At 41.8% G+C, this 27,198-nt stretch overlaps 1 protein-coding gene across 3 annotated transcripts; it reads right to left on the bottom strand.

Moving 5' to 3' along the window:
- Positions 1-688: 688 nt before the first annotated feature.
- On the bottom strand, positions 689-25,796 carry rc3h1a (ring finger and CCCH-type domains 1a). Of its 3 annotated transcripts, none has more exons than XM_018726801.2 (20): positions 25,658-25,796; positions 15,043-15,430; positions 13,302-13,425; positions 12,643-12,882; positions 12,319-12,494; positions 11,847-12,047; positions 11,184-11,316; positions 10,767-10,885; positions 9,713-9,825; positions 9,419-9,622; positions 8,904-9,097; positions 8,326-8,669; positions 7,320-7,475; positions 6,941-7,099; positions 5,650-5,869; positions 5,381-5,471; positions 5,189-5,279; positions 4,838-4,996; positions 4,450-4,553; positions 689-4,286 (listed from the first exon to the last, which is right to left on the bottom strand). In XM_018726801.2, the coding sequence occupies exons 2-20, from the start codon at positions 15,271-15,273 to the stop codon at positions 4,121-4,123; spliced, it is 3,225 nt and encodes a 1,074-aa protein (XP_018582317.1). In that variant the 5' UTR covers positions 15,274-15,430; positions 25,658-25,796; the 3' UTR covers positions 689-4,120. The 3 variants fall into 3 exon arrangements, with proteins under 3 accessions (XP_018582317.1, XP_018582319.1, XP_018582318.1); XM_018726803.2 differs by having other exon boundaries at positions 4,450-4,550; XM_018726802.2 differs by having other exon boundaries at positions 6,941-7,096.
- Positions 25,797-27,198: the final 1,402 nt, after the last annotated feature.

Below are 27,198 nucleotides of genomic sequence, written 5' to 3'. Positions count from 1 at the left end.
CCTAGCTCACAATCTGACCTGACCACACTAGTTAAAAAGGTCAAGCAGAAACAAAAGGAAAAGGAACCCTTCAGCACCGAGTGCTTAAAGCAGGTCACATCCTTGACTCTCCAATATAAATCAACAGGAGAAATACAGAAATAGATCTCTTACAATGCCAATGCAAAAGCCATTCTATGCAAACCAAAGCAAAAACTAGAACCTCACTAAATTGTATTCTTTCCCCCAAATTTAAGGTCAATATGACACCAATTTACCTCTGACAAGAGAAATGGGTTGCAAAAAACCACCACTTCTAGAATATGGTAGGATGTGTTGGATCTGGCTCAACACAAGCTGAATTCTTCACCATATTCTGAACTTGTGTAAATTCTATGTAAATTTTTCCCAGCAATATTCTTTCATGCCATCTTACTGCTAAGCTGATAGTTTGTTCACAAGCAATAAAAAACAGTAAACAAAACAAATTTATATAACTGTAACATTACAGAGATTATATTTAAACCAGCTTCACCAAAATTGGTGGTTAAAGAGCCCAGGCTGTCTCTAAAGACCAGTATAGAGTAGTATACAAAAACAGGAACACACTCTGAAAACAAGCATAAGTGGATATACCAAGAAGCTAATGTGCCAAAAATGTACATTAGCTGAACTGTTTTTTTTTTTTTATTAAAAAAAAAAAAAAAAAAAAAAAAAAAAAAAAAAAAAAAAAGACAGGAGCACTAAAGTTTATGCTTGCACCTCTGGAGGGGTTTGTACACCTGTGATCTCCCAGATTTTAAAATTTGAATTTTTCTTTGTAAAAAGCATACTTTTAAGCAAAGCATAGGAACAAGGCTTAAAGAAGCCAATGAATTTACTGTCTTTTGGCAGCCTTTTCAGTGAGCAAGGTGAGTTCCATTGTACAGTGAGAGATCATCTGGAACTAACAGTTCAAAGCAACTCAAGGCATCCCTTATTAAAATTAACTCCAATCAATTACTGGAAGATTGAGAGGCACATCTTTTCACATCCATCTCTTGCTACAACTTGGAAAAGTTAGATTTGCATCTTCAAGTGTGCTTTGAAACACATGATTTTACACAAAGCTGCCATTTTGGAAAAGCACACAAATCCAACTGAAGGACTCAAATAACAAAAGCACTCGGCAAGCATGGGTGCAACTGCCAATCTGGTTTAAAAAAAAATTGTTAAATATCAGTGTACGAGCAGAGAGGACACCAAATTTGGTATCTTAGATTTTTAAGGCACAAGTTAGGAATACAAATAAATTTAACTGGAAAAAGTGAAAAGTCCTCCCCTAGCTTGCAATACTTAAAAGGGGGGTGAGTTAAAAAGTATCCACATCATGTTTTAACTTTTCCATAAAAATATTGCGGATACTTTCATTTACCCTTACATATATGGCAGCACGTAGAGCAGCTGCCTTCCCACACCATCAATATAACATCAAGCCAAACAGCAGAAGCTGAACTTTTGTTTTAACAATCTAGCTAACACATAAAGTAGATCATTCTAATCCCTAAAATTTAGGGGGGAGGGGGAAATCAATACAAAAACTGTAGGCAGATGCCTTTAAAAAGGTGATACTGCAATCTAGATAAAAGTCAATGGATATTTACATGAGCTAGAGTCAACTGCGGATTAACAGTGTTGTGAACTTCAGTCAAGAGCTAAATTACAATAGATGCAAATCCTGATGAGTAGGAGAACAATGTCAAAAGTTTGTCATTTATACTGTGCTGACATAAGAATCAGTTGTATAATATTGCTGGTACATCAACAATGCACTCTTGTCTTTAAAGGTTCAAGAAGCAGAAATCAGAAAACGGAGTAAAGATGGACAACTGTTCACAAACTTGAAGGTTTTATGTAGACTAAAAAACTTCAGATTAATTTTTTGGGTTTGTGAATGGGGTTTACAATTTGACACAGCATCTGGAGTCCTACATTACATAGATCTCTTCAGACTGAGGGATTACTTAAAAGAATGCCTTTGCCGAGTTACATGGAAATTCTTGAAAGGTACAAATGAAAAACTACATAAAAAAGATGAAACAAGATTTTCTCCAAGTGAAGTTGTTTGTTTTACATAATTTCTGAAAAAATTAAATTGGTCAACTCCTCAATCGACAAAGCCAGTACATATACATCATTTCAATATCATGAACTGGGAACCCCTCTTAAGAACCTCAGGAGGAAGAACCAACCCAAACATGAGTACACAGGTAAACCCTATTCACAACTTCACAGAAGTTAAAAACAGAAGAAGTTAGTCCACAGCAGTTGGCAGAATAGAATCAGAACAGTGTGAAGACGGAACAGATTATCCAAATTGTGGCTAAAGGTGTGAGAGGCACGCACTCCTGAGAGAAGCAGTACCTCCTTCCCCAGTCCTGTCTCTGAGAGAACCTGCTGAGAACTGATCAGAGAACAAATTCCCAAATAAGTCAACAAGAACCAGTTAACTAGAATAGCATTATGTCCATAATCCTTACATAGCAACAGATATTAAAATATCAAATGAAGACTGATAAAATTCTTTCCAAAATTTTGAAATAAATACATTCTATAAAACTGAATGACTCATAACTTTCACCTTGTGTTAATTCCCTTTAATATAAGAAGGTTCCAGACTTAAGGTAAAGGTTGATCATTAGACCATCAGCCACCAATGTGCCTAAAACTTGTGGCACACTTCCACCACCCCCATAAAGCCTTGTACTAAAATCCCGAGAACTGAAAACTAGAACCAAAAAAGAAATCCAGCTGGCCTTCTTTCTCCTAATTCTGCTGAGGAAGGGAGTTCAATTCAATATGAATAGTTTTATGTGGCTCTTGCCAGCATTTTTTTCTCTGGAGGATTGAGGAGGATTCATGATGTTCTGTGTGAGCACACACACACAAAGGACACCATAAGGCCAGAGGAACTGCATATATTCACAGATCAGACTTTTTAAAAAAAGAACCCAGAGCATGAAAATTGTACAGGTACATCTGCAAACTCGACAGTGAGTAGAGAACAAAATTTCTCAAGGGGTGGTAATAGTAGCAACTACATGAATTCTGAGCCTTTGAGTTCTCATATGGAAGAATATTAAACAGGCATTTAAAAAAACAAAACAGAGGAGGTCTTAATTCAAAGCTCATATATTCCCCAAGTACCTTAAAAGTACAGCATTTATGCCAGACAGAATACGGGAAAGAAAGCTGCTATTGTAACTGTGAGCAAACAGCGAGGGTTGACAACATAAATGTCTGTAAGAAATGCCAGCCTTAAAGAGTTTTTGCTGCAGTCACACACAGTGAAAAACCAAGCAGATGGTTTATTTACTTGAATTCTAGAAACTCAACCACTTTTTAAAAAAGCATCTATGGTAGAAAACAGATGAGACAAGTGGAAAAAAATACGCAGCTTTCGCTATACCTGGGTAACAAATACCTGTTGACTTTCAAGTAGGTGTGTATTGTTTTAATAACCTAGGTGTTTTCATGAGGCTTATTGAGTCTTTTTTCCTGCATGTCTCATCTAACCTGTTGTTACTACTTTGGGGTAATCTAAACTGTACCTACAGAAGTGTCCATTATATACGTTCAGTAAAAATAGATACACGCATACATACATAGGAATTCACAGAACAGAAAAGGTAAACATATGAAACATGACTGACTTTAAAGGAAAGGCTTGTGCCAGTTATGTGCATTTGTATGAATGCTTCATGTAATTTTTTTTTTTTTTTTTTTTTTTTAAAACATACTCCACCCACTTTTATTTAAAAAATAAAAAATAAATATTGGCAGCCTCTGTTGGTGAGCCTAGATCTACATAATGGCTACAACTGGACTGGGCAGCTGCTGAAAACCTAAAACGGTTTTCACAGTTCAAAGTCAGTAAGCCAAAGTTCTCTGCCTTGAAAGTAGAGAAGGTGATGGTGGTTTTTAAATCAAGAGTTCTGGTTCTGGATGCCACAGCGTGCAGAAGCTCTTGCCAGCCACCCCAGTGATGAGAAATAGAGCAGAAGTGGCAGACAGAGGCACTGAGTGCAGCTTAAGGTAGTGGTAACACTGATGGCTCAGGTGTGAGGCCCAGGAACTGAAAGGGGAGAGGTCAGGAGTTGCTCTAGGGGCAGGAGTGTACAACACCATTCTTCTGCAGATCACAAGAGCCGTTAGCCCCGAGTTCACTAGACAAGGCAAGTGAAGAGGTTTTGCTGACCAGAGATGACAGGGTGGTGCTGCCTATGCTGCTGTTCTGCACCAGGATGCTGGAGCCATGTGAACCCTCACTGGAGAAAGACAAAATACCACTCGATAGCATCAGAGGACGACACCGACTCAAAGCTATGCTATAGTAATGCGTATGGTTATCAGGATAAAAATGGACATGAAAAAATTTCTAAATCCAAAGAGAACATGGCAGTGGTGCTCAGAATGACATTTCCCTCTCACCTGAGGGACATGGATCGGTCCTCTTGTAGAATACAGTGCTCAGGCTGGCCATTCTCTGTGGGTTTTGTTTTATACTGCAACTCAAGGGGAGTGTGATTTTCCTGCTGGGAAGCAAGACCGATAACTTTCCTTCTTCTGAAACTACAGCTCAAAGGGCTAAAAAAAACATCTTAATATCATTCTACTAAGGTTTTATAGTGGCAAGACAGAACAGGTTTCTACAGTTCAAACTTTAACTGAAAAAGCGAAACATATTTCGAATGAATTGCACTTAATTCCAGAGAGAAATTCACTTTGGCTGCATCATTATAAAATGTACAACATATGATATTTTTGAGTACTGGGGTTTTTCCCCCTTTTCTCCGCTCTCCTCTGTGACCCAACTCACCATGATCTCGAGAGTTCTCTTTCCAATCTCTCTCTCAACATGGTGCAGCTCCAGGCTAAGTTGTTCACTGGAAACACTCCTTGGAGGCCACTCACCAGTCCCTCGAGGGGAATTCAGTGTGCTGATGTCCATCTGCATTAGCACTGAACTGTTGGCACCCTGGGTTGTGCAGGAAAAAGAATCCATGCACAAGGAAAAAAAAAAGGAATGCAGCTTCAGCACAAAGAGCACCAGATGAAAAAAAGACTAAATATGGCTGTATTTATGTTTCCAAGATATAGGCCGGGGAATCAAACTAGACATTTTGAGATATGGATGACACTAACAGAACATGCTGCAGCATTCACACACCTCCATGCCACGCATCTGTGTCTGCTGGCTAATCTGCTGGTTCACCTGTTCAAGCTCCATTTTGAGCTGTTCCCTGTCCTGCACAAGCACACTGGGTGGAAACAAGAGTGGGAGATGTAGGATTACGGACTGGGAGCAGTTGTGGAGAACCCAGCAAGTTAACAACAATTCAGTAAACACTCTGCATTGTACCGTTCACTGAAGTGTCCCTGAGAAGCCATGTTTTGGTGTTGAGGGCAAGAGACCCCACCCCATCCTCCATGATTCTCATAACTGAAATCAGCTGTGAGCAGAAGAGGAAGGGGCAAGCAAAGAAACAGACCAGTCAAAACATTTGTTTCAGCTGAAATGGTAAAACATGAAAACAAGACATGACAGGTAGTCAGAACAAGACAGTACAGATAGACAAAGCTGGCATATCACTGTGTTTAAGGTGATTTCCAGAAGGACAGGGGGTATACCTGAAACAGTAGTGTGTTTACTGGTAGACCCATGTGACAAGGCCATGGCCTGCATCAGGCCAGTGGTCTGGAAGCCAGTTTTGGATGTGCGTGATATAGCCCCAAAGCGAGACACGGTGGGCAGTGAGCCAAAGGGGATGATGGGATCGTCGTCTTTAGCCTCCGCTGATCTGCGGTGTAACTCCAGAGCCGTCTCTTGTAAGCCTTCACCATTGACATTCTATACATGTAAATAGAGTGAAGGAAAACACCACCTTCAGAACGGCTTTTAAGATAGGAATATCAAGAGAGACACAAACATTAAAATACAAACTGTGCAGTAAATTAAGAATTAGCAATATCTTAAGCAGAAAAACGTTAATTTATAGCTTTTTGCCTGGTGTTCAACCTGAGAACCACTATACAGTGAAAAGAATGAATGTAATCAGTTGTACACAAAGAAAAGGAGGGAAAAAAAAACTGACAGCATGTGGCCCCAGAACTGGTGCACTTTGAACAGTCAACAGGGAAGTAAAAGCAGGTAAACAGAGAACAGGTAAATACAGATAACATTTTGTTTTTGTGGCTTTTGATTTACTCTCAAAGGGGACAAAGTTAGTCCAGGTGAAATGCTAATTCATTGTAAATGAAGCCTTAGGATGCCCAAAGCTCAGATTTTAGCATTGTCCCCTTGAACATTGTCACTAGATAGCATAAATACATATCTCACTGATTTTTAAGGATGTATATAGCTAGTAGGAACCAAAATGTGCACAGTAACATGGTTCTATACACACTGCAGACCAACATAAAGAAACAACCACTGGCCCTCAGCACATCTGTCGAAAACACGTACAGATCTGTTTAATGAGTTACTCTTTAAAATCTAATATTTGACAAAGAAATTTAAATGGCGTTTAATGTTTTGCGCAAAAACTGGGACAACCACCACCAAAACACGGATTTACAGTAATTATTGTTATAACTCCGCCGAGGGATTCCTTCGGGGTCCCCTGCCGGTCCCAAGCCCGGATAAAGGAGGAGGGTTGGGGATGGGGCTAGCGACCCCATCCCGTAAAAAACCCACACCGCTACAGAAACGCCAACAAGTACTCAAGACGACCCAGCCGACCCGTCCTGAAACACGGACCAAGGAGTCTGACGCCCGCGAGTCCGAGGGTTCAAACGAAACCCGAGGGGCACAATGAATGAGTGATTGTTATAATTATTAGCACTTTGTTTAAAATAAAAAAAAAAAAAAAAAAAAAAAAGTATAATTTGTTTTCCAACACTCTTTTTTTAAACCATTTACCATGATCTCCACAGGACTGACTGCTATTCCATCTTTGGCCTTGTTATCCTTGGTGCTGATGTAGGAGCCAATGGTGTCACAGGACCAGGGGGAGTACTGGCTCTCACAGTCCGCCTGGTGACACCTCCAAAATCCCTGAGAATTCTCCTCCATGTACTGCTGTCATGGACACAAAACAGAATTACTTGCCACCTATTCTGCACCATACTGAGTACTCAAAAGTTTATTAAAAAAAAAAAAAAAAAAAAAAAACACACAAAACTTTCCTAACAGTTTAGAATTAACTTAACTATTCAACATATAAACAAAACTTAATCCAGAAGAATAGCTTTTTCTACTTTAAAAAGTTTCAGAAAGTATTCTGAGGTTTCCTACTCACCGCCCTCGAATAGCTTCTTGGGAAAGTATGTGGTATCGTTGGCAACGAGGTAAAGGACAGAGGGGAGATGGCCTTTCTCTCCTCCAGCTGAGCCATGATCTCCTCACGTCTGCGGTGAAGGTATTCCAGCCTGTTTTGTGGCTGGTTGCACGAGTCCTGGACAATTGTAAGATAAAGGTTAGAAAATATTTAAAGAGAACTTTGACAAGATGACAGGGCAGGAGAAAGCAACAGCACAAGGATAAAACTACCATCTTATAAAGGGTCACTTGATGCGCGTTGCTGCATATCATAGCTTTTGTTGAAACCGGTGTCTTCATTAAATGAATATCTTACCGGTTAATACTACTACGTTCCCAAAATTAGAGTTGTTTTTGTAAACCAAAATGTTTATAATGAAAATTCTGAAGTGGCTGCAACTCTAATTCTCAGATTTACAGAGCAACAAAAACAGTTTTTTAGGACTAATATATTCCATGGCAGGGACTGGAACAAAAGCATGCATAACTCTGCAGCCTGTGGGTTGGACAATAAAGTACCCAAGTGTCTATTGCAACAGTCCTGCTATCAGGCAGCAAAGATAAATGTTCCAACACATAGTACAAACGAAGATGCCGGTCAACAGATGACGTCAGACCCCAAACCACTTCCTCCTTGTGAAGCCAGCTCCTTACAGTGCAGGAGTGGTGCAAACGTGTTGCACGGACAGTGCCAAGTAAACCCCCTTGTTAATTTTTTTCTCTACGCATTTGTTTCCAGGCATCAGAATTGTGGAATGAATTAGAGTGTAGGCGTGGTTCTATAGCATAAATGTTCAGCGCAATATAATAAATGGTAACATCCGAAGACACAAACACACACGAGATCGATTCGCAACTACACGAAATTATGTAATTTAATATTTAATGCGATTCAAACAAAAACCCAGAAATCTTTCTTTCTATTATTCTTTTTCTACAGGTAGGGCCCACCCCAGCTAAGGAGTTCAGCACAGAAGGCCACTTACTCGGATGCACGAACTCATATGGGCTGGAGCTGGGGGTGGAGCATGTGCATGAGGCACATCCACAGGTACAGGGCTCATCCTGACCAGCTCATCCCGTCTAGGGTATGACTGCCCAATCTGAGATCCCTCACAGGTGGGGTGGCGGCGGCCATCATAGTGGGAGCCATACATGTGCATCATGGCTGGAAACTGTGGTTTTGGGTACTGGCACTCCTGCATGTAGGAGCCTCGGTAGGGGTCCTGGTAGGGAACCATGCTCAGCTCACTGGTTTCCGTGGCTGGTTGGGGATTGCGCACATAGCGATCCTGGAAGTACGGGGCACTCTGGTACTGGTAGTTTCCACCTGGAGGTACGAGGCAGAAAAGGAGGAACCAGTGATGGGTCTGCATGGACAAGTTAGTAGTTACAAATAAGTGTTTGGCCACATCTACAACAGTTTTGATGCCACCTAAACTAGATCTGCCAAAAAAGATAAGCTGTCAGCAACTAAAGACCACAGCACAGAAATAAGCTTAGTTGCAAGTATATCCATCATGGTAAATAAGGAAGTATTGCATCCAAGCTGAAGGCATCTCACCTGTGGTGTAAGGGGAGGGCTCATACTGTGATACAGAAGGAGGGTGAGACTCAGGATAGAAGATCTCTGGCTGGGCGTATATCAGGGGTCCCCTGTTCATCTGCTTCTGATTGGGAGGGTTTTCTGTGCTCATTCTTTGGAGGGTCACTGTCCTGGGGTTTATGCTCATTGCAGGAGTGGCAACAGGGTCCAGGCTGGGAAAAAAGAAAATGACCCTTCTTTGCCAGTGTACTTCCCAGTTTAACCAATTGCACGGCATGGATAAAGGTCTCTCAAAATAATCGTCACCATTATCATGGAACATTGTGTTGCACAAGATGATAAATTCTTGTCAGGGAGCTTTATAAATCAGCCAAAGAAAGCAAACCAGGGTTTGGCGATATCACCTGTAAGTTACCCAGGGACATCAGGCCGTGTTTAAAAGAGCAGTAGGTGAGGATAAGGAAGAGGGATGAGCGATCAAAGGGCAAACTCAGTTCAATGACAATCCAGGAAGAAGTGATCTGTTCGCTCACGAGTCTGGGGGTGATCCTGCAGTGCTATGGCTCCCAGCATCCATCTTGGCTGGCCTGCGAATGGGATCACAAGAACCAGCACCACGGGAAATAAGGAAGCCCTCCAGCTCCCCCCTGTCTTCGCAGCGCAAGTCCACCAGCTCATCTAAATGTGTTAGGCTGAGGGAAGGGCGTGAGACAAGGCGTTTGTTCATCTTCCGGTACCTGCAAGCAGAGCAGGAAACCAGAGCACAATAAAGGAAAAGGAGAAGTCTAGCATAGGGCACTGTCAGTATAGAAGTGAGGGTTACTCACTTCTCTAGCTCATCCTGGGAGTGGGCAAAGGTGCAGCTGGAGCCGCGAGGGCAGCCCCCTTTCTGCTTCATGTCCCGGCACATGTAGGTCTTGTACTTACTGTGCTGAAGGGGCTACAAATGGCAGACAGATCACTGAATCCATAAACGGTCACTGTGGATAAGGTGAACAGTTGTACAACCAATGGAAAGTGAAAAATGGCCTATGCAACACATACTGGATGGTCAGTGAATGGTTATGATGGGGATGTAAAATGAGAAAAAGGCTTGTGGACTGTCACTAATGCAACATGTACGAGCATCCCCGTTAACCGGTGCCAATCAGTTCTTGAAAAAGGGTTGATTATCAAAACATTCATAATGAAATAAATTTCATTATTTATTATGGGAAAAATTCCCATGACGGTCATCCTATCAAACATATTATTTTTGAGTCCTGACATTCAGTCATAACTTTAACGAAAACATCTCCATCTGCTGTATAACATGGTTGGCCACGCTGTCAAAAGGCACCATATTTATTATTTGGAATATAATATTTTATTTTAATTTTATTGTATTTTCTTCGTGCGGTGGCGCAGTGGGTTGGACCGGGTCCTGCTCTTCCGTGGGTCTGTGGTTCGAGTCCCGCTTGGGGTGCCTTGCGATGGACTGGCGTCCCATCCTGGGTGTATCCCCTCCCCCTCCAGCCTTACGCCCTGTGTTACCGGGTTGGCTCCGGTTCCCCGTGACCCCGTATGGGACAAGCGGTTCTGAAAATGTGTGTGTGTGTGTGTGTGTATTTTCTTCTACTCCATAAATAAGCGGTGTTAAGGTTTACTGACTAAATAGGGTAACTGAGCTATTCATGGAAATTTAATGTTGATTAGGGCAAACATGAAGGGTGTGTGCATCCAAGTCTCTGCGGCACAATTCTCAAATGCAGTTTCAGTTTACTGTGTCAGACCGAATGTTGCTGACCAGACCAGATGCGGCAGACTGATTAACGAAATATGGTATTGGAAACCGATTAATGGATGACGACCGTATGCATTAAAATGGCCAGCCAAGCAAACCTGCTGTTGATCGCTGCCTTTCTTGCTGTGGTTCTGGATGAAGTCTACAAGGCCATGTACAACAGTAGTCACAGCTACCAGCCCCTGATCTAGTTGATCCCAAGTTGGGGGTGGTGCATCTAGATCACATAAAAAGACAGAAAATCGCTCAGCAAAGCCCTTTTCTTATTTCCTTCTGTACACCTCAGGGGTTTCTTTTACACAAACAACTAAGTTAAATTCTGTGGAAAATCCTGCAGTTATATCAAAGATGTACATATTAAATAATCTTTCCAATATGTATGTCCAAAACACAGGGTGGAGGGGTCTACAGAACGCATTTACTGTTACTATATTTAGTTTTTGTTCTCTCACAACAAATGAGCCCAAAAGACACCCAGTTTTGTGCAGTTCTGCATTTGAGTTCAAGCTCTTCACCTGGACTAGGGTCGATGTCAGCTAGCAGCTCAAGGTGTCGTCTCAATCGGTTGAGGTTAGCTGGGTCACCAGTTCTTTGGAGGGCAATGGTTAGTTCCTGAACGCTCTGAGCAAATGATGCAGGAGTCTGTAACTTTGACATGAAAGAGTGGAAATACTGTTATTACATGAGCCACACTCACGTACTCGACATGGTGGCACAGCGAGTAGCTCTGCTGTCTCACAGCGCCTGGGTGGAGCGAGAGGACATGGGTTCGATCCCCGCTTAATCTGTGTGGCGTTTGCATGTTCTCAACGTGTTTGCGTGGGTTTCCTTCGGGTGCTCTGGTTTTCTCCCACAGTCCAAAGATGTGCTGTTCGGGTTCACCCATAGTGTGTGAGTAACAGAGAAAGTGTGTTGCACTGATGTATGGATGAGTGACCCAGTGTAAGTAGTGTACAGTACTAGCAGTGTAAGTCAACTTGGTGAATAAGGTGAATGGCCTGACGACACTACATAGAGTTTATTGGAAGTCGCGTTGGAGAAAAGTGTCTGCTAGATAAATAAATGTAAATGTACCCCCTGTGAACCCTCATTATAATAGTTGTACATTAGTTTAAATCTAGCTTGGTTCTCCATGAGACATGTGACACTGATATCAAAGGCCTTGATTATTCTGTTACCTTATCAATGATGGACTGCATGTGGGACTTGCGGGACTGGTCCCCATACAGCAGGGAGGACCACTGGTCAGGAGCAATGCGCAGCCCACCCTCCATGGCAATCTGCACTATCTGCGAGTCATGCTCACGTCGCAGTGCCTCGTATGTGCGAAATTCCTCCTTTAGCTGCATCAGGGATGAGTCCTCATCACGTTTTGTCACCTAAATGTCGAAAAAGGGTAGGAAAAAAAAAAAAAAATCCCTTAAAGAGGAAAGAATTCCCAAAAAGTCTCAACTGTCCGAGGGACAGCGTGGAAGCAACTGATTTACATTTAAATTTATTCATTTACCAGACGCTGTTCTCTAAAGCGACGTACATTTTACAGAAAATACAACGTGTGCATTACATTAGCAGAAAGAGAGACACAGATGCAGATGCTAAGTGCAGTTAGTTCTTTCCACCATATTTAAACACTGGGGGGCACCACCACACCTTGAAGCAGGATGCCCGGTAGAGCAGCTGCACCACATGCCCTATGCTGGTTTTGGAGGCCTGTGCAAAGCGTGGTTCCAGCCTCTGCACCACAAAGAGCACCAGCACCTTCCGAGAAAGAGCAGAGCCATCCTCCAGGGCCAGGAGCACCAGCTTCAAGGCCTCCTCCTGCATGGCTGAAACATCACACACAGCAAAGTCATGCAAAGAAATTGAGCCAAAACCCATCAGATTGAAAAGCGTATAACCTTTCAGCGTCATAATAGAATCTAGAAGAGCAAAGGAAGTACAACCAAATCCAGACCTCTCCCTTCCAAAGTGTACCTGGGCCCAAGAACTGGCATCCACGGGCCCGCACAGCAGCCCACAGGTTGGATGACAACTGCTGGGGGTTCTGGTGTTGCAGAATGAGTTCAGTGACAGTGCGCTCGCCTAGGGAGCGAGCAGCCCGCATGGCACGCACACGCCCCTCCTCCTCCACCAGCTGGCAGCGCACTAGAGTGACAAGCTTGCGCTGCATAGGCCGGCTCAGAGCACTCTGGGCTACGTTGTTCAAGACAAGACCTGGATAAGGAGAGGGATGGAAGCATTATAAAAGAAAGGAAAAGCAAACAAATGGATAAAGGCAGAGTGTTACATAAATAAAGGGAGAGGTGATAAAGCAAGAGATTGGCAAAGGAGAGGTAACAGAACAACAGCGAGGAGGGGATGGAGAGACATCAGAAGAAAAACAACAGATGTATACTAAGGTGATGCAGAGAGATAGGAAAAAAATGGAGAAAAGTCAGGGATGGAGGGATGATAGAGAGGGGTGAGGAAGGAACAAGGAAGAGACAGAAGCGGCAGGATAGAGAGGTCAGACAGGGATAGCAATAGGTCAGAGACAGAAGAGATAATTGACTAGTAAACATGCTTCATGTTTCAGCTTGCATCTTTTTCCATGACCTAACTGCCGACGCAGCACACTCCAGAGCAGGACAGACCTTTGGTGGTGTTGCTCAGGGGTTTGAGGTAGAGAGCCAGCTCCTCCACACACTTGTAGGCTACTTCATAATGCTTGGTGTCCTCTACACTCGTCAGCAGGCCCACCGGCTGGTGCCTGGGCATCTGTTGGGGGCACAACCATAAAATGAAGCAACCATTACAACACCAATGTGAAGAGGGAAAAAAAAAAAAGTGAGTGAAGCTGAAGTATGACTCGTAACAAATACCCAGCACAACACATCTTAATTCAAAAACTAAGAAGGGAAAAAAAAAAAAAAAAGGTGACATTTAGAATAAGTTGACATTTAAAACTGGTATTCTTCTACCTGTGTCAGTAGGGAAAAAGAAATTAAAAAAGCAAACAAGGAGGACATAACTGGTTTTGATGATTTATCTTCCGGTTCCAGTTTAACCACAGTGTCAAAGGGCAGCTTACCATGTGTGGTACGCTTTGTTTTCACTAACATTTCCTCCACACAGAATTGGAGATTTAGTACAGCGGACATCCATTACAATGTTTTTTGTGGTGGTTTTTTATTGAAAATTTATTATACATTTGAAATGTTGAGCATCTTTCAAAAACATAAGCATTTCCCTAGTGGCAAAATAAAAGTACTAAACTACTTGAACCTCTCATGTGAAGAAAACACTGCATGTGTACTGTTTGCTGATACTAAGAGAACACATTCTGCCTCGGTGACCCAAATGACTTGGGCTCAAATGACACCGCAGTGAGTGAGGGGCTGCAGGATCAGCAATACCTCAGAGCTCTTCCTCAGGAAGCACAGCAGGCTGCCAACTAACTGTCAGAAGCCTCACTGCATAGCAACAATCACGAGCTACATAACCACTCATGTCATAAAACTCAATCCCTGAAATTTCTAGTGTATGCCTCTCCTCTCCAACATTGATCCATTTTACTGGATATTCACACAGACATGAGCACACCTGATCTAACCTTTGAATTTTGAGTGCTGTGAACTCTGATTTTCCCCGAGTTTCTCCAAGTAGCACGTTTTGATTCTATTGAAAACAATCTCCTTGGTAAAGCGGAGCACTTGGTAGCACAGTGGTGAGAGCTGTTGCTTTTGGACCCAAAGGGTGTAGGTTCAAATCTCACTTCCACCTTAAGCAAGGTACTTACCATAAACTGCTCCAGTAAAATTGCCCAGCTGTATAAACGGGTAAATAATTTTAAGTAGCTTAATATTGTAAATTGCTTTGGAGGAATGCTAAATAAATAGATGTTAATGTTATGTAAGGGGGATACTCCCCAAATTTCATTAGTACATTTCAGGCAAATGGTGAGTCAGGTCATTTAAAATAACACCACTTATGGAAGGGTGATACACAGCAACAATTAGTTTTTAAAAATAAAAGCAAGACAGCAAGGAATCCATTGATATTACTGAAAATACTGCCCTGCTACAGTAAACCTCATTTCAAATTCAAATTTCAGCTTCAGATTTATTTTATGCAGTGTTAGTTATGCAGAATCAAGTTCCAGCAGCTGTTCATAAAGCTTGATTCAAAGGGCTGTAGGCTGTACAGATGTTTCCTCCAACTACAGAATTAGCTTCAAACAAAAGCTGTAGACTTAACCGTCATAAGTATAAGAAGCCAAAAATATAAGTCAGAAGAGAAACAGAAGTCAGGACTGTAGCTCATCACCGCACCAGTGATTCATCTTTCATTTGCGGCACAACCAAATACATGGGAGAGAGGACGCTGGAGACTCACCTGACCACCCACCAGCTGGAGCAGGGCTGTGTTGATGGGCAGCTGTTCAATGTCAGTGCTGATGGTGGTCTGGTCGAAGGGGCAGGCCTTCCGGTGCAGCTTGTTCAGGCACATCTTGCAAACGGTGTGGCCACAGCCCAGGCTGATGGGCCGACGGACCGTGTGCTCAAAGGTGTGGGTGCAAATGTCGCACTGCAGGAACTCCGTCCATTGTGGTGCTTGCACAGGCATCTTCCCCTTTGGGTGTGTGCTTTTGTGTATTTGTTAAAAAAAAGACTAAAAAAAATCTAAATTGTAAAGATTCCACTGGAATCAAAAAAAAGTTATCAATATTCTTAAATATTTTCAGACATCTTGGACACTCAGGATATCATGTCACACATGTAACCTAGAAAAAGGAAAAAAGAAAAAAAAAAAAAAACCCTGACATTTTCATATATCCATCTGATATTCAATTTTATAACATAAAAAAAGTGCTAAGAGCTTTTCTCCATCAGCAAATTTGCACAAATTCAACCTATGGCATCTACTACAGGAGAAATCAGTTGATCAGTGACATGTGATACTCCAGGATTTCTCTGACTGTAATGTGTCAGAGATCATAAATTGGCCAGTCAAAGAGTAAACAAGTAGAAGAGTGGCAATCCTATTTTTAAAATGTATCATTGAGCCAATAACAAGAGCACCTTGTGGCCTGTCGCTTTTTGTACTACTGCCATAAGGCGGCTTACATACATCTCACAAGTCAATGAGCCAGATGTTTACCCAACCCAACAAGTGATTAAGTGCGACTCATAGAACCTTATGGAAATATCAAAAGGAAACAGATTTATTAAATCATGAAACGATTCCATGCCAACTCCAATATTAACTACTCTGACCACTTTCTCTGGTGCACACAGACAACCCTCTGAGAAACAGTAACAGCTGAAAGCACACAACTCACCATCATATCAGACAAACTGCAGGGAAGGGACAAAGCCAAACAAATTCAAGATGATACATTTTAATAAATATTTGCATAGATAATTTCAATTATTTAAGAAAATTACCAGAAGAAATACAATGGATGTCATCAATTAGAAAAGTGATAAAATATAACAGTTATTAGGGATATAAATGAGAGACTAGTGAATCAGCAGATTCTGTCTTCACAACTTTACCATTATTAAAACCCTCAAAATCAAGGTGTCCCGCTGAACCAGTGTGCTCACCTTCAACAATGTAAACCAGGGTTAAGATCATCCTTCACCCTGTGCCTTCCCTTCAGTCTACAGAGATCATGTCTCTTGGACAGACCTCTGACCTTTCCTAGGAAAGGTCAATCGGAAGCCACCGAAAAAAATAGTACTTGACACAGTCAATGTGCAGTTGATTTCTGGCAACACATGCAAATTTATGATTCAAATCAAAGCGGTTACGGGGCAGCCATCTGTATGATGTGCTGCTGATAAACATCCTGGAGATCCTCTAACAAACAAGAACTGCTGGAGCTCTGATCAGTGCAACAGTTATCCATCCTGTGCCAAACACATGCACCAGCCTCACAAACTGCAAAACACAGGACACAACTGGTCAGTTTACCTCATTGTGAGTGTAGGCAGAGCTAATCTTGTGAGAATCCAACTGCAAGACCGTCACATAAACAGCGGGAGGAAGCGTCTTTTTATAAAACAGGAACAGGAAACACCCTCACAGTGTCGACGCACTCTTCGAGCAAGCGAGTAGTTAATGAATGTTTAAATCCTTAGAGAGAGGGAGGGAGAGTGTACAAGACAGTGGGTGAAATACATTTTGTTCCAAAGCATGGGGCTCAAAGGAGAAAGTGAGGAATCCACACACACACACACACACACACACACACACACACACACACACACACACAGTCTGAAACTGCTTGTCCCAAGCAGAGTCATTGTAAACCAGAGCCCAACCCAGCAGCACAGGACACAAGGCTGGAGGGGAAGAGGACACACCCAGGACGAGATGCCAGTCCATCGCAAGGCACCCCAAGCAGGACTCAAATCCCAGACCCACCAGAGAGCAGAACTCGGCCACACCCGCTGCCCCAGCGCACAGGAGCGCGTGCGTTTTCCATTTACAAGTTTTTATTAATTGTACTCTTTTGTACACTGACTGCTGTATATCTACATTTAAAAGCATGCAAAAGCTTAAAGCTATAAACACAAGTTATCAGAGAACTGCACTGCTACAGTGCTGAGACACAGCAGCAGCCACTTTCCATGGTTATCACTGAGATATTGCTGGTCAACAACTTTCACCACTACATGCCACATGTATGTTTAGAAAAAGAAATTATTCACAGAGAAAACCTTGCAAATGGTCTTCTGACATACAGCAACATGGAAAAATATCTTATAGTGGAGTAATAAACACCTGCATCATATGAAAGCCCAGATGTTAAAAATAAGGAATATGATGGAAGACAATCTTGAATAACGTCTTCAGATCGCACTGGACACAGTTAAGAACACACCACGTGCTACTCATTTTCAACTTCCTTTCTGCAAAAATTCTTATGCATTAGTATGATTTTAATTATGCACCTGGGAAATCTGTCACATTTAATTGACAGGCTATGTTCTGGTTATAACAGATTTAATAGTACACTGGCTCCTCAATGCATAATGACAACAGGAAGTCTATCAGTAACTACAGTCACTTTTACCAATAAGTCTCAACCAAAAAAAGCTTAATGATGTCCGTAGATTAGGTTGTACAAAAATCTTACTATAAAAATTACACACATACACAGTCTGAAACTGCTTGACCCAAGCGGGGTTGCGGCGAACCGGAGCCTAACCCGGTAACACAGGGCGCAAGGCTGGAGGGGAAGGGACACACCCAGGATGGGATGCCAGTCCACTGCAAGGCACCCCAAGCAGGACTCCAATCCCAGATCTGCCAGAGAGCAGGCACAGGCCAAACCCACCACACCCCCCATAAAAATTATAGCCACAATAAATTTGAAACCACAACAACAACAAAAAAAACCCCCGTTCCAATACTCTTAATACTAGTATTTTAAGCTTCAACCTTGAAATTAAAACTACAGGCATCCCTGATTGACTGAGTCTTTATGCAAAGTTTTGGTACAGCTCTTGGTCACTTTTGATATCCAACCTTTAAGTTACTGAAAGGGGAGGGGAAAAAACCCACTGTAGCAAAATTTATCTTAAGTCTTTCCAAAAAACACACTGAAAAGTCCTGAGGTGCGCAGGTGAAGCGGAAGTGCAGTAATAAACAGTTGTTGGCTTTATATTCATTGCTGTCTACTGGATGTAAGGAAAACTTGTTTATAAAATGTGCTGCCTAGATGCATACTCATTACTTACATTACTAAAGTGTCTTAAGTGATTCACGTGTCTCCATCTAGATCTTTCCATGTGATGGTGTGTTAGGAATGTGAGTGTTGCATTATGGGAAGCATTGCATGATGGAAAATGTAGGAAATTTCAGAGGCATATCTATCAGCCATATTATTTACATGCATTCATTTAGTGGACACTTTTCACCAAAGCAACTTACAACATTAAGCCATCTGCTACAATTTACCTGTTTACACAGATGGGTAATTTTGCTGGGGCAGTTTAGGGAAAGTGCCTTGCTCAAGGGTACAACAGCAGATGAGACTGGAACCAGCAACCTCTGGATCCAAAAGTCAGCCACTCTTACTAGTATGCTAGCAGCCTTAAAGTGCGGATATGTGGCTCTCTCACAGTGCAGCACTGCCCGTCTCTGTATGTATGTATGTATGTATGTGTGTATATACACACAGCTGAACAGGCAACTGTTGGCCCCAGTGTCGCTGTGTTTGAGAACTTAGGCTCGATGTGTGTGCTCTTGGCAAGTACTGTTTAACCCTGCTGTAGCCAGACAAAGCTCATCTTCCTACTTCCCTGCGTCCTCAGCGTGTTGCCAGCACAGTACGGCCAGGTTGTTGCATTATATAGGTTACGCAGTGTTTTAATAATACTTGGAAAAATATGTTTGGAGTTTTTGATGGAGTGGAAATGTGTTATTTTTCTCCATTTCATTTCAGCATCCAAAAATTTGACATGTACGGCATATTCTGGAACGGAATGGTTTCTTAAATCAAGGGATACCTTCCATTTAAAATGACGAGCCAAAAATACCTTGTCACCACAAAGCACATTCAATACCACTGTTTGAAAGAATCACCCCATAAATAATATGTAGCGTTTACTATTAATCACTGACTCACGAACACTGACAGGAGCTGGTGGAAGTGAACTGAAGAACGGCACATTCACATTCCTCTTCTTGAAAATTTGGAACTCGCCCGTAACACCGAGACTCACAGGACATTCACTTACTTTTGACAAATTTAAGATTTTGATTTTTGTTTTAGAGTAAGAATGGTTTTGAAAACCAAACTCACCAGGAGTGTTCATTTTATTTTGTTCAAATTTATATTTACGGTTTTTATTTTGCATCTTTTAAGGTGTTACTATGGTTAGTTTGTCACTCTGCTTGCATCTTTAACACTAAATCTGCAAACAATGACTAATTTTATAGTGGGTACTGAACTCCAACTCATTTATATCATGATTATATAAAAGCAGCACTCAGTTTATTTGCTCATTCCAAAGTAGTGACATACATACTACACTAATTATTAATTTTTTTTTTTTTTTTAAATTGTGACTAATTAAAAACTATATCCCAGCTAAAGATTCTTTAGAACTTCTACCATTTAATAGTCTTTACATAATAAGATAAAATCAACACTGATTGTATTTAGCACACATGTAACCCAAGAACCTTGAGTCCCACATGTCTTTATGGTTGCCAAGGCTTAAAGTCATGCTGTCATCATCCTTGATTCTTAGGCAGAAAGGAGAGCCTCCACCAGCTCTTTTCGCTTCAACAGAAGAACACTGATTATAGGCTGACAACCGAGACAGTAAATGCAGCGAACCAAAGGCTCCTCAAACAGAAACGGAAGGAAATGACTGATGTAGTTCTGACTCATCAAGGTATGAATCCCTGAGAAGGAGGTGAGGCCACATGCGGCCTTATCAAAATATTTACCTGAAAGAGGGCTATAAGGACTTTCGCAAAAACATGTCACATGACTTACAAAAACGGCAAGCAAAACACTAAGATGTTCCATTACATATACAGTAAAAAACAGCAGTTTCTAGATAATCCTCTGGTGAAAACATGAACTCTTAGTCACTGTATTGCTCTCAACTGTTTTTTGTAGTTCAGTCAAGCAGATAATATTTAGACAAATACAGAGATTTCAGATGTTGTACCCGGAATCTGCTGAAGCCACTCTTCCAGTGTGGTGGTCACAGCCCCGAGTGCTTCTATTACCACTGGGACCACTCTGGACTTCACCTTCAACATCTGTTCCAATTCTTCCTTTAGCCCTGTACTTCTCATGCCCCTTCTTTCTGATATTGCTGTCACTCAGGATTGCTACATCTATCACAATTGTCGACCATGGTCCTTGTCGACTATTTACATTTATTCATTTAGCTGATGCTTTTCTCCAAAGCGACTTACAATGTTAAGGCTACAATTATTACATGCTTACAATCATTTACCTATTTACACAGCTGGGTAATTTTACTGGAGCAATTTAGGGTAAGTACCTTGCTCAAGGGTACTACAGCCAGAGGTGGGGGATCAAACCTGCAACCTTTTGGGTTCAAAGGTAGTAGTTCTAACCCCTACACTACCAGCTGACCACCACTATATCTGGTTGGTTGGCCAGCAACTGCTTGTCAATCTGGAACCTGAAGTCCCACAGGACCTTAGTTCTGCTGTTTTCAACCACCTTTGGTGGTGTATCCCATTTGGACTTGGGGAGTTCCAATCCATATTCTGCACAGATTTTCCTGTACACTATCCCAGCCACTTGGGACAGTGTAAACAGAGGCATAACCAACTTGGATCTGACACTCTGCTACTATGTGCCGGACAGTTTCAAGGGCATTTTTGCATAGCCTGCACCTTGGGTCCTGTCTGCTATGGTATAATTTGTGCATTACATTAGGAGAAAGAATCATTTGCAGACATGTGATTTGTAAGTAAATCTAGTTTGTTTCTTTTCACTTTATGCATCAATGTTCATCGCACGAGTAAGTGCGTAAAACTCAGTAAGACGAATCCTGATCACCTCCGTACAATTTTTTTTAAGGTACAGAAACACACACACACACACACACACACACACACACACATTTTCAGAACCGCTTGTCCCATACGGGGTCACGGGGAACCGGAGCCTACCCGGCAACACAGGGCGTAAGGCCGGTACAGAAACATTTACATACAATACAGGAGTAGCGTCTGTGTAAAGGCTTATCCAGGCATGATCATAAAGTTACGGAGCATGAACAATTATACCATACATGAGCTTGAGAGATCATGGGCGAAGTGAGTCCCGAAAAGGTGAGTTTTGAGACCCTTCTTGAATTTAGACAGAGTTTCTGCAGTTCCGAGTGAGAGGGGGAGGTCATTCCATCACAAAAGAGCCAGAACTGAAAACCCCTGCGCTTTACCTTTCATGCGCGGGACCACCAAGCAAGCAGAAGTAGACGAGCCAAGCGGTCTGGTTGGGGTGTAGCGGTTGATCAAGTCTTGTAAATAGCTAGGAGCAGTTCTATTGATGCATTTGTAGGCAATAACATCCTGTGAGACCATGACAAACATTTAGCTAGAAGTAGAAAAAAAAACCATGTGTTCATTTAAATCATATACATGTGTGTGCATGTGCATATATTATACACAATTTCTTTACTAATTAAATACAAAGCAATATTTTCTTTAAACAAGGTTGATACATTCTAACACCACAAATATACCTTGCAATCAGTCATTTGAGCACAGGCTCCAGCTCACTTATTCAAAATGACCACACACACACCCCATCTGAACCAAACAAATTACTTTTCCTGGTTTCTTTAAAAAAAATAATTAACACACAAATCTCAAATTAACAAATTTATGCACTTGAGTCAAGTGACTGCAGTTTTGCATGTGGAGGTGGAAACCCCTATCTGCAGTCCCATGAGACGCGGAGCTTTGTCACACAAGAAGTTACGATATTGTAGCAATTGTCAAATGATACTAACTGCAATGAGTTAATGGCAGCAGAGAAGCTGCATGAAACCAAAATCACCAATACATTTAAACAACTAGGTGCACTTCTCATTATGCATACTAATACTTTGCACAAAAGCATATCCAGAAATAAATTACATTTATAAAATGTACCAATATGATGAACAAGTCTCCACTCTTCATTTGTCATCAACCAGTGTGGCATGAAGCATTACATCCTGAACTTTTAGAAACAAACCAGGTGAATTTTGAACCCCTACATCTGATGGCAAGGGCCAAGCCAAGTCTGCCCAATAAATAGTGTTTTTTGACTCTTTAGCTGATTTTGAACATTCAAAACTGAAATACATTAATCTCTGCAAAAAACTGTCTAAAAAAAAGACACCCAGTCCAAATTCCTCAAGTAGGAAATGGTTTCTCTTCTTTGGCCCCCTGCTGTCAGATCCCGCTTGGATACGTCTGACTTGTTACACATTCAAATGGATATTTTTTTAAATGACCCTGCACCGGGTCAAATGTCTTGCTCAAGCATACAAGAGCACAGCTGCTTGTGCAACTTAAATCAGCAACCTTCTGCTCAGCAGGCTACTCTTCTGGCATTATGACACCTGCCTTACAAAGTCTGCACAGCACCGAAGGCAACTATTCTGAACCCCCAACCCCTACCTCACTGGTTAAAAACGTAAAACTATTTCTGTGCAAATGAACTGAAAGTGACTATTTCAGGTAATATTTTTGCATGTTACGGTGTCAAGTGAGATATGCGTTGCATAAGAATGAACAACAATAAAGCAAAAGGAATGGAAACAGTGTAATGAGGGAAGTTCCCAGAGTCTCCAGAGATGACTCACTGCATGTATTCTATACTGAGCCCATTAGGTCCACTCTGCTTCCTGTCTAGCTGAAGATCTAATGAAACACCAGATGTTTGCCTTATACATGTTCCCTGACACCAGTATACCGGAACCCATCTCACAGAACACTAGTTAGGAGAAGGAACAACACTAGTCTTACACTCCTGCTTCACAAATATCCTAGTGACAAACTATTTATGGCTGCTACTAAAGGCAGAAAGTTTCCACCTGTGAACAATGAGCAAATCTATGCACACAAATGTATTTACACAGATATGTGTAAATAACAGAAACACCTAACAATACATGAATAGTAAGGACCTAATAAGGAGAAGGGCCACTGCCTTTAGTACAACTTCAGTCCTTCTTGGAATGCTATCATATAGGCTCTGAACTCTAGCAGGATACCGCGCCATGTTTCTGGAAGAAAAGCCTCCGATTCTTTGAGAGATGAAGGAGATGGAAATGTACTTTGCACTCTGTGCTGCAGAACTTCCCATCAACATTCAATGATGTTTAGATCTGGTTATTAGGTAGACGATTTGACTTCATCCTGGTGTCCATGAAACCATTCTTGAACTTGTTTAGCAGGGCGTACGGGGGCATTATCATCCTCGAATACAGGAATAGTTTTTGGACCACAGGGTGCTGTGATCCTGTAAAATATCTTAATTCCTTGGCTGATGTACAACCTTGCACAATAATCAGTGGATCTAATAACTCTGATGAGATGGCTTCCGGTACCATTACGGATCCCCCACCACGTTTAACAGATATTTTGTGGTTGGAAGGCATCTTTTGACTTTCTCCAACTGTTGAGCTATCAGGATGTTTGAAATAATGTGAAAGATGACACATTAGAGCATGTTACTTTTTCCACAGAGGTGCTGATTCAATTCTTTAGTCATTTTTGAGACTGTACTTTTGTGGCATTTAGCAGCTATCCTGTCAAGTATCCGTCTATCTCAGTGGGTGAGTTTCAACTTCAAACCACCGTTCCTCTTTGCCGATGCAGTTTATCCACATTTACCATACGCTGTCATTATTTCTCAGACCGTTCCCCTAGTCACGTTAAATAAGTCCGCGGTCAGCGTTTTGAAAACGCACAGAAAGTGCTAACTGACTGACCTTTTTCCATAGCTGACATATACCAGTAATAGACAACTTAATATGACTCCCCTATACAGTTGTCTTTGTAACTGATTTAGTTAGTTCATAGTTGAACTCATTTTCACGTGGTGTTTTTGTCATCTTCTCCACCACCTGTGTATACACATATATCATACAGACTGTATCACATCACCAGGAGGGATTGAGTTGCTAAAAGTCAAGAGGTTCAGGAAAGTGAGAGAAAACTGACAGGGTTTTTTTGTGTTCTCTTTTTTTTTTTTTTTTTAAACTCATGAATTACACCAAACTGGCTTCTCTGCAGACCTCATGTTAACTGGTAATGTAACTACTAGTCACTACTTTTGCTGGCTGCCTCAGTTACACCCAAAGAGGACAAGAGCAGAGAAGCAGCTCAAACACTTTGCTTGTTACCTCAGGCTTTACTTGTGCTTCCGAACACGTTTCGAGAGCAGTGCTTTCGCCATGTCAATTGTGGGCTCCTAGCACCAACACAGAGGTGTGTATTTATACTGTATACTCAAAAAGTAATATGAACTGTAATTGTATGTATGTAAACACGTTTTATAAAATATATGTGAGTGAAAAGAGCGCGGCCAAGTCCATCGCGTCAGAACAGCGGCGGGCCGGCATGTGAACAGGAAGGAATTCCGTAATTTTATAAAACAAAACAGCAGGACGGAGGGCTGATATACGAACAACGCTTATTTTTAAATTAATCGTTCGCATGACGGATAATAATGATGTTTCTGTGCTCGACAAGCCAGGTTTACAGGCCAAGGGAGCGGCACGGTGGCAGGGGTGGTGAGCGGCGGAATGACTGAGTGAGGCGCTGCTTACACCGGGAGGACTAACGACGCGTCGCGCGAGTCTCGTCGAGGCCGTCAGACTACAAACAACGAAGAAGACGACGACGAAGAAGAAGGGAAAGAAGAAAGCGTAAACGGAGAGGTGCTGGAGCTCAATGACTGGGTCTGCCTGCACATGCGTACGGAGGAGAAACTGAGTGTCCACACATACACTCGTCCATCAGCAACCCGTGAAATCACTATGCCTCCCCGACTCTGCGCTTTCGTAATCAGTGACTTTGCACAGCTCTCTTAGCCCGCCGGTTCTCTACTCTAAAACCATTCAGGCTGCAGCGCTAGCTACGTCCTCCGGAACCAGACTGAGATTCCATACATATAAAAAAATAGAAAACAAACCGAAAAATGAGATAAGTTAGGTACGGAAATGTGGTAGAGGATTGCCGATGGGATTGGACAAAGATCACTTCCGAGGTGTTTGGGACAAGGCTTTAGTTTGGGCTTGTCATCTGGTGTTTGGAACGATAACCGTCAAACCGTGTGAACTGATCGATGTCCAACACACATACAGCCGCAGAGTAGTTCCCACCCCGTGTCTCGGTCCAGATGACATTCGGAACACTGGCGGCTGCTGCAAACTCTACAGAAACCAGCCACAGTAGAGCAGTCTTCATACAAAATAAAACAGCCTTTAAAGTAAGTACTCACATATATCTGAGGGAGCGCTGTCAACCCCCCGCTGTTCTCCTGACGACGTATCTCGGCTTCCCCTCGGTAGCCATGTCGACCGCGCAGCAGCAAGTGGAACCAGTAAGCCGAGAGCCGCGACTCGGAGAGGCCACGGCACGCACGTTACGTCACATACGTCACATACGTCACAGACACGTCCGGGGGGATGGGTGTTGCGAGAAAGCACCCATACAGATACCCGTCCCATGTGGGGAAACGAAGGAACTACGTCACTAACGGTCACGCGCCGCTTTTACGCCAACATGGGCCGCTTGATATCATCTGTCGTCAACAGATCATACGGTAGATATTTGAACACAACTACAGCTTATAAGCCTTTATACTGTTATTTTTTTTAAAGTTTTATATATCGCTTACTACCTGAGTTATTGCCTTATTTTTCTGTTGGTCCTTTTGAATAATCTCAGATGACATTATTATATAGCCTCCTAATAATCATGTGTGTTGTGCAACTGCAATAACGAATATTTCCCAATTTATATTATTTAATTTTAATAACATGAACTAGGAAATATTCGTTGTGCTGCTTGTGAAGTATTGCTGTTTATTGTAGTTTTGTTATCCACTACAGTACAACATTTTCTGTGTTACTCTTGTCTTCTTGTGTATATATAAATGAATGAACTTACTCTGTACACTTCAAGACAAGTCATGCAGTTTTTGGAAAACAGCATGTGTTTATTGACTTTTTGTCAACATAATTCAGGACATCAGAATTGTGATGTTGAAACATCTGGGTTATTAATAGTATTCAGCTACATGCAGCTAACACATATTTAAACCTTCATTCATTGTTGCTGCGCTTCTTAGACTAAGACTGAAAATGACCCTGTACTCATGATTCATTGGAACAAAGTATGAAAAATGTATGAGAACCAGTGAAGGGGCAGGCTCAGAGTATCATATAATTGGCAGTGAAACACAGACAGTGTGATGTGTAATGATTAGAGCAAGCCAATGCCTACTGCTTTCCCTTCTGATAAAGAAAAATTGTTGCAGTTAGTTCTTTGCCCTAATTCTCACCCACACAGCTTTCTTACCATTTAGTCACATTTTACTTTCTTTCTGATACTTCTGGTAAAGGATGATGATTTCTAGAAATATGCAATATTCAGATGAATCTGTTTTGGAAAGAGGAATTTTAAATTCTTAAATAAAACATTTCTCATTAAGGATACAGAACCTTGGCATGGTATGCAAAAGCAAAGGGCAGGTGGGGAGCTAGCAGGAAGTAGTATGAATGGAAACCTCTGTGGTTTTGACTGATGTTTACTCCCACCTCACCACCCCAACAAAGGTACTTTTCTGAGAAGCAAAAGACAACTTGAATATACACTTTCAAATACATCTACCATCTAGCTCTTTTAACTGTAAGCAGAACTCAGCTCTTCAGGCCTGCTTCATGCATACCCCATGAAAAAAAAAAAAAAACCACAATTCACCATGCACTTGTTCTTTCAAAGTATCCTCACATAGCCTTGTCTACAGGTAGGTTACCG

The sequence above is a fragment of the Scleropages formosus genome, chromosome 9, assembly GCF_900964775.1.
Source record: "Scleropages formosus chromosome 9, fSclFor1.1, whole genome shotgun sequence".
NCBI classification, from domain to species: Eukaryota; Metazoa; Chordata; class Actinopteri; order Osteoglossiformes; family Osteoglossidae; genus Scleropages; species Scleropages formosus.
Note: the sequence above shows the minus strand (reverse complement) of the source record. Positions and strands in the feature narration are given on the sequence as shown.